An 8,137-nucleotide genomic window follows, 5' to 3' on the forward strand; every position below is an offset into this window, starting at 1 on the left:
GGAGGAATAGTGTAGATTTCTGGATTAGCCCTGGAGGAGTAGTGTAGATTTCTGGATTAGTCCTGGAGGAGTAGTATAGATTTCTGGATTAGTCCTGGAGGAGTAGTGTAGATTTCTGGATTAGTCCTGGAGGAGTAGTGTAGATTTCTGGATTAGTCCTGGAGGAGTAGTGTGGATTTCTGGATTAGTCCTGGAGGAGTCGTGTAGATTCCTGGATTAGTCCTGGAGGAGTAGTATAGATTTCTGGATTAGTCCTGGAGGAGGAGTGTAGATTCCTGGATTAGTCCTGGAGGAGTAGTGTAGATTTCTGGATTAGTCCTGGAGGAGGAGTGTAGATTCCTGGATTAGTCCTGAAGGAGTCGTGTAGATTCCTGGATTAGTCCTGGTGGAGTCGTGTAGATTCCTGGATTAGTCCTGGAGGAGTAGTATAGATTTCTGGATTAGTCCTGGAGGAGGAGTGTAGATTCCTGGATTAGTCCTGGAGGAGTAGTGTAGATTCCTGGATTAGTCCTGGAGGAGTAGTGTAGATTCCTGGATTAGTCCTGGAGCAGTCGTGTAGATTCCTGGATTCGTCCTGGAGGAGTAGTGTAGATTTCTGGATTAGTCCTGGAGGAGTACTGTAGATTTCTGGATTAGTCCTGGAGGAGTACTATAGATTCCTGGATTAGTCCTGGAGGAGTAGTATAGATTCCTGGATTAGTCCTGGAGGAGTAGTATAGATTACTGGATTAGTCCTGGAGGAGTAGTATAGATTTCTGGATTAGTCCTGGAGGAGGAGTGTAGATTCCTGGATTAGTCCTGGAGGAGTAGTGTAGATTCCTGGATTAGTCCTGGAGGAGTAGTATAGATTACTGGATTAGTCCTGGAGGAGTAGTATAGATTTCTGGATTAGTCCTGGAGGAGGAGTGTAGATTTCTGGATTAGTCCTGGAGGAGTCGTGTAGATTCCTGGATTAGTCCTGGAGGAGTAGTGTAGATTCCTGGATTAGCCCTGGAGGAGTAGTATAGATTTCTGGATTAGTCCTGGAGGAGGAGTGTAGATTTCTGGATTAGTCCTGGAGGAATGGTGTAGATTTCTGGATTAGTCCTGGAGGAATATTGTAGATTTCTGGGTTAGTCCTGGAGGGGTCCTGTAGATTTCTGGATTAGTCCTTGAGGAGTAGTATAGATTTCTGGATTAGTCCTGGAGGAGTCCTGTATATTTCTGGATTAGTCCTGGAGGAATAGTGTAGACTTCTGGATTAGTCCTGGAGGAATAGTGTAGATTTCTGGATTAGTCCTGGAGGAGTAGTATAGATTTCTGGATTAGTCCTGGAGGAGGAGTGTAGATTTCTGGATTAGTCCTGAAGGAATAGTGTAGATTCCTGGATTAGTCCTGGAGGAGTCCTGTAGATTTCTGGATTAGTCCTGGAGGAGTAGTATATATTTCTGGATTAGTCCTGGAGGAGGAGTGTAGATTTCTGGATTAGTACTGGAGGAGTAGTGTAGATTTCGGGATTAGTCCTGGAGGAGGAATGTAGATTTCTGGATTAGTCCTGGAGGAGGAGTGTAGATTTCTGGATTAGTCCTGGAGGAATAGTGTAGATTTCTGGATTAGTCCTGGAGGAATAGTGTAGATTTCTGGATTAGTCCTGGAGGAATAGTGTAGATTTCTGGATTAGTCCTGGAGGAATAGTGTAGATTTCTGGATTTGTCCTGGAGGAATAGTGTAGATTTCTGGATTAGTCCTGGAGGAATAGTGTAGATTCCTGGATTAGTCCTGGAGGAGTCGTGTAGATTCCTGGGTTAGTCCTGGAGGAATAGTGTAGATTTCTGGATTAGTCCTGGAGGAGTCGTGTAGATTTCTGGATTAGTCCTGGAGGAGTAGTATAGATTTCTGGATTAGTCCTGGAGGAGTCCTGTAGATTTCTTGATTAGTCCTGGAGGAGTCGTGTAGATTTCTGGATTAGTCCTGGATGAGGAGTGTAGATTTCTGGATTAGTCCTGGAGGAGGAGTGTAGATTTCTGGATTAGTACTGGAGGAGTAGTGTAGATTTCTGGATCAGTCCTGGAGGAGGAGTGTAGATTTCTGGATTAGTCCTGGAGGAGGAGTGTAGATTTCTGGATTAGTCCTGGAGGAGGAGTGTAGATTTCTGGATTAGTCCTGGAGGAATGGTGTAGATTTCTGGATTAGTCCTGGAGGAATATTGTAGATTTCTGGGTTAGTCCTGGAGGAGTCCTGTAGATTTCTGTATTAGTCCTGGAGGAGTAGTATAGATTTCTGGATTAGTCCTGGAGGAGTCCTGTAGATTTCTGGATTAGTCCTGGAGGAGTAGTATAGATTTCTGGATTAGTTCTGGAGGAGTCGTGTAGATTTCTTGATTAGTCCTGGAGGAGTAGTGTAGATTTCTTGATTAGTCCTTGAGGAGTCATGTAGATTTCTGGATTAGTCCTGGAGGAGTCGTGTAGATTCCTGGATTAGTCCGGGTGGAGTCGTGTAGATTTCTGGATTAGTCCTGGAGGAATAGTGTAGATTTCTGGATTAGTCCTGGAGGAGTAGGATAGATTTCTGGATTAGTCCTGGAGGAGTCCTGTAGATTTCTGGATTAGTCCTGGAGGAGTCCTGTAGATTTCTGGATTAGTCCTGGAGGAGTCGTGTAGATTTCTTGATTAGTCCTGGAGGAGTAGTGTAGATTTCTTGATTAGTCCTGGAGGAGTCGTGTAGATTTCTGGATTAGTCCTGGAGGAGTCGTGTAGATTCCTGGATTAGTCCTGGAGGAGTCGTGTTGATTTCTGGATTAGTCCTGGAGGAGTAGTGTAGATTTCTTGATTAGTCCTGGAGGAGTAGTGTAGATTTCTGGATTAGTCCTGGAGGAGTCGTGTAGATTTCTGGATTAGTCCTGGAGGAGTCGTGTAGATTCCTGGATTAGTCCTGGAGGAGTCGTGTAGATTTCTGGATTAGTCCTGGAGGAATAGTGTAGATTTCTTGATTAGTCCTGGAGGAGTAGTATAGATTTCTGGATTAGTCCTGGAGGAGTCGTGTAGATTTCTGGATTAGTCCTGGAGGAGTCATGTAGATTTCTGGATTAGTCCTGGAGGAGTCGTGTAGATTTCTTGATTAGTCCTTGAGGAGTCATGTAGATTTCTGGATTAGTCCTGGAGGAGTCGTGTAGATTCCTGGATTAGTCCTGGTGGAGTCGTGTAGATTTCTGGATTAGTCCTGGAGGAATAGTGTAGATTTCTGGATTAGTCCTGGAGGAGTAGGATAGATTTCTGGATTAGTCCTGGAGGAGTCCTGTAGATATCTGGATTAGTCCTGGAGGAGTCCTGTAGATTTCTGGATTAGTCCTGGAGGAGTAGTATAGATTTCTGGATTAGTCCTGGAGGAGTCCTGTAGATTTCTTGATTAGTCCTGGAGGAGTCGTGTAGATTTCTGGATTAGTCCTGGACGAGGAGTGTAGATTTCTGGATTAGTCCTGGAGGAGGAATGTAGATTTCTGGATTAGTACTGGAGGAGTAATGTAGATTTCTGGATCAGTCCTGGAGGAGGAGTGTAGATTTCTGGATTTGTCCTGGAGGAGGAGTGTAGATTTCTGGATTAGTCCTGGAGGAGGAGTGTAGATTTCTGGATTAGTCCTGGAGGAATGGTGTAGATTTCTGGATTAGTCCTGGAGGAATATTGTAGATTTCTGGGTTAGTCCTGGAGGATTCCTGTAGATTTCTGTATTAGTCCTGGAGGAGTAGTATAGATTTCTGGATTAGTCCTGGAGGAGTCCTGTAGATTTCTGGATTAGTCCTGGAGGAGTAGTATAGATTTCTGGATTAGTTCTGGAGGAGTCATGTAGATTTCTTGATTAGTCCTGGAGGAGTAGTGTAGATTTCTGTATTAGTCCTGGGGAAGTCATGTAGATTTCTTGATTAGTCCTGGAGGAGTAGTGTAGATTTCTTCATTAGTCGTGGAGGAGTCGTGTAGATTTCTTGATTAGTCCTGGAGGATGAGTGTAGATTTCTGGATTAGTCCTGGAGGAGTCGTGTAGATTTCTTGATTAGTCCTGGGGGAGTCGTATAGATTTCTGGATTAGTCCTGGAGGAGTAGTTTTCCCCATCTTAAGATGTCGTCTCTTTACCGCAGGACGGGGCTCCAGACCATTCCTACTTCGCAGCAGATTGCTTCCATTTCTCAGAGAGAGGACAGGCTGAGATGGCCATCGCCCTGTGGAACAATATGGTAACACCTGCGGGGGGCGCTCTACATGTCTCATGTGTCCAAGCCGAATAATAATATCTGAAATTCACCAACTTTCTTGTATTCCAATACAAATATCTGACTGGACGAGTGATGAGACGTTTCTTCCTCTGTTTTGTCCTCAGATTGAACCAGTAGGTCAAAAACTGACCTACAACAACTTCACCCGCAGCCGCTCCAAAGTAAAGTGTCCGACCAACGTAAGTACAACAGTATGGGATACTAACCAAGCTTTGCTGATCTTGGATCTAAGCCTTGACTCATGTATCCTGGTAAACTATTGTAACAGTTTTGTTCTCCAAGTTCAAGATCACTGATCGCTGACATTACTGACCCTGCACTGATTATCGGTGTCCATAGTTGCGCCTCCTCATTCTATCTCCCCTCCCCCTATATCTGAGGTTTCCTTCTTGCTCTCACCGTAGAGGACCTTATACCCTGTGACATTTTGGAGTATCGCCCACATGTAATGTCTCCTCTTCTGTCTCAGGACCACCCGTACCTCTACACCCTGAAGAACAGTGGTCTCCCAGATGTTGATCTCCCACCTGAAGCAGATGGTGACAGTGACGACGGTGACCAGGTGCCGATGTGGTCGGTGATTGTGGCCTCCATCGGCGGCGTGGCTCTGGGTTGTGCCGTGGTCGGGATCGCGGTCTGTCTAAAGAACAGGAGGAGATCTAATAAGAAGAAGCGGATGAGTGAGAGCGGCTCCTCCTTCTGAGGGGCGAGGGACATCGTCAAGAACAAGGGCACAATATAGGTGACCCCAAAATATTTGTACATAATATTCACCCCGGAAATGTCAAATCCCATGATAAGAACTTGGACTGATAACTGAAAAGGTCTTTATTCACCTGTAGAATTACACCCCCATAGGGCACCGTGTAGCCACCTATCACGCTTCAGCCACATCCAGAGCTGCGTTCATAATTCTGCTAGATACCACTTGGAATCCATTAGCTGTAAAATCAAATTGCCCTCTCGTGGGCTGCTGTGCTGCGTTGTGTAGTTTTTCAGCATTGGGCTATGATACAATGTGTGGTGTAAGCTCTACATCTCCATGGATGCAGTACAGCAGGGTGTAGACCGTGCAGACACTGAACAAGCAGGGGAGCCGACAATTAGCGAAGCGCAAGAGGTAACCAGATGAGTAGTGAGCGCAATAAATCTGCAAAACAGATCACCGCCCAACCCCGTATATTAAGGGAGTTGTCTGTACACCCCCCACCCCTCAGGACCCCCCTCCAAGGTTCCCATTTTGTGGGTGCACCTGGACTGTAATTGTACCACAACTCCACAGATCCTCTCTGCATTCAGCCCCCAGAACAGGGAATAATGATGAGAGTTTACACCCCGGGCGTCTGTAAATAAGTAAAAAGTGCCGTAATTAATGCCGCAGCCTGATAATGTGTTTCTAATGGACCCTGTAATATAATGTGATGTTCTGTGCGCACGATCCAGGAATAATAAAGGACATGAAGAAAAGAGGAATTGTATTTGTGTCTCCAGTTCTTGTGAAACTACAACTCCCAGCGTTTACTGTGCCAGCTGCCGGCCTGCTATCACCCTGTGTGTAACCCCGGCCGGGCAAGGAAGGGGATGAGGAAAAGATGTAAACCCTGCAGATAGGAACGCAGATATCAATGTCGCCACTGGAGGGCGCAAGCTGAATGTATAATATATATATGCACGCGCGTGTGTGTGTGTGTGTGTGTATATATATATATATATATATATATATATATATATACAGTACTGTACAAAGTTTTAAATGCTGCTAAGTAAGAAGCTTTTAAAAATATCAGTGTTAAGAGTTTATTTTTATCAATTAAATCCCATCAGTATCTGGTGTCTGCCCATCACCTCCATCATCAGTATCTGGTGTCCGCCCATCACCTTCATCATCAGTATCTGGTGTCCGCCCATCACCTTCATCATCAGTATCTGGTGTCCGCCCATCACCTTCATCATCAGTATCTGGTGACAGCCCGTCGCCTCCATCATCAGTATCTGGTGACCACCCGTCGCCTCCATCATCAGTATCTGGTGACTGCCCGTCCCCTCCTTCGTCAGTATCTGGTGACCGCCCGTCGCCTCCATCATCAGTATCTGGTGAAAGTCCATCACCTCTATCATCAGTATCTGGTGACCGGCCGTCGCCTCCATTGTCAGTATCTGCTAACCGCCCGTTACCTCCATCATCAGTATCTGGTGACCGCCCGTTACCTCCATCATTAGTATCTGGTGACTGCCCGTCGCCTCCATCATCAGTATCTGGTGACCGCCCATTCCCTCCATCATCAGTATCTGGTGACTGCCCGTCCCCTCCATCATCAGTATCTGGTGACCGCCCGTCCCCTCCATCACTTCTTCTCGTCACTTGTATACAGGTTGTGGAGGATCTCGGCAGGAGGTTGTGCTAAACATCTTGGAGACCTGACCCCAGATCTTCTGTGTATGAGGCTTGTGCGGATCCTTCTGTGTCTTCATGTGATCCCGGACAGATGGGATGATGTGAGATCAGGGCTCCGTGGTCGGATCATCACCTCCAGGATTCCTCATTCTTAATAATATGGGCTGGATGTTGGGGGTCATTGTCCGGCTGCAGAATACATTTGCAGCTAAATGTAATACTGCCATATACTGGGAACATAACGCCACCATATAGTGACGAGATGATAACTCCACAGTGCTCATGTAATTTGTAGCAACCAGATAACCCCTTAGAGCCTTAGAGAGCTCACATAATACTGCAGTTCAGCTCATAAATAATACCGCCATGCTCTGCTCTATTTCACCAGGTGATTTTTAGTTGCTCAGCTTCAGGGATGTCCTAGAAACCCACAGTCCTGCCGCTTACACAGTTTCACATCCGTAAAGCCATCCGTATATGTACAGGGCCTCGTGTGCGGATCAGTGCTGAGATGATGACTGCCCGTGACGCCATACAGGGTGGGTACATTGTGTGTGCCGCCATACAGGGTGGGTACATTGTGTGTGCCGCCATACAGGGTGAGTACATTGCGGTGTGCTGCCATACAGGGTGGGTACATTGTGTGTGCCACTATACAGGGTGGGTACATTGTGTGTGCCGCCATACAGGGTGGGTACATTGTGTGTGCCGCCATACAGGGTGGGTACATTGTGTGTGCCGCCATACAGGGTGAGTACATTGCGGTGTGCCGTCATACAGGGTGGGTACATTGTGTGTGCCGCCATACAGGGTGAGTACATTGCGGTGTGCCGCCATACAGGGTGGGTACATTGTGTGTGCCGCCATACAGGGTGGGTACATTGCAGTGTGCCGCCATACAGGGTGGGTACATTGTGTGTGCCACTATACAGGGTGGGTACATTGTGTGTGCCGTCATACAGGGTGGGTACATTGTGTGTGCCGCCATACAGGGTGAGTACATTGCGGTGTGCCGCCATACAGGGTGAGTACATTGCGGTGTACCGCCATACAGGGTGGGTACTTTGTGTGTGCCGCCATACAGGGTGAGTACATTGCGGTGTACCGCCATACAGGGTGGGTACATTGCAGTGTGCCGCCATACAGGGTGGGTACATTGCGGTGTGCCGCTATACAGGGTGAGTACATTGCGGTGTACCGCCATAAAGGGTGAGTACATTGCGGTGTGCCGCCATACAGGGTGAGTACATTGCGGTGTGCCGCCATACAGGGTGGGTACATTGCAGTGTGCCGCCATACAGGGTGGGTACATTGTGTGTGCCGCCATACAGGGTGGGTACATTGCGGTGTGCCGCCATACAGGGTGGGTACATTGTGTGTGCCACTATACAGGGTGAGTACACTGCAGTGTGCCACTATACAGGGTGGGTACATTGTGTGTGCCGTCATACAGGGTGGGTACATTGTGTGTGCCGCCATACAGGGTGAGTACATTGC

At 47.1% G+C, this 8,137-nt stretch overlaps 1 protein-coding gene across 1 annotated transcript in view; it reads left to right on the forward strand.

Moving 5' to 3' along the window:
• PLB1 (phospholipase B1) overlaps positions 1-5,712 on the forward strand; it is a 147,350-nt gene extending 141,638 nt beyond the window's left edge. The window contains exons 55-57 of the mRNA XM_073671780.1: positions 4,111-4,206; positions 4,350-4,424; positions 4,715-5,712. Of these exons, the coding sequence (XP_073527881.1) occupies positions 4,111-4,206; positions 4,350-4,424; positions 4,715-4,948 (405 nt within the window). The 3' untranslated portion in view covers positions 4,949-5,712. The remainder of the gene's footprint in view (positions 1-4,110; positions 4,207-4,349; positions 4,425-4,714) is intronic.
• Positions 5,713-8,137: the final 2,425 nt, after the last annotated feature.

The sequence above is a fragment of the Phyllobates terribilis genome, unplaced genomic scaffold, assembly GCF_046119375.1.
Source record: "Phyllobates terribilis strain yellow unplaced genomic scaffold, ASM4611937v1 Scaffold_3__8_contigs__length_932513732, whole genome shotgun sequence".
NCBI lineage: Eukaryota > Metazoa > Chordata > Amphibia > Anura > Dendrobatidae > Phyllobates > Phyllobates terribilis.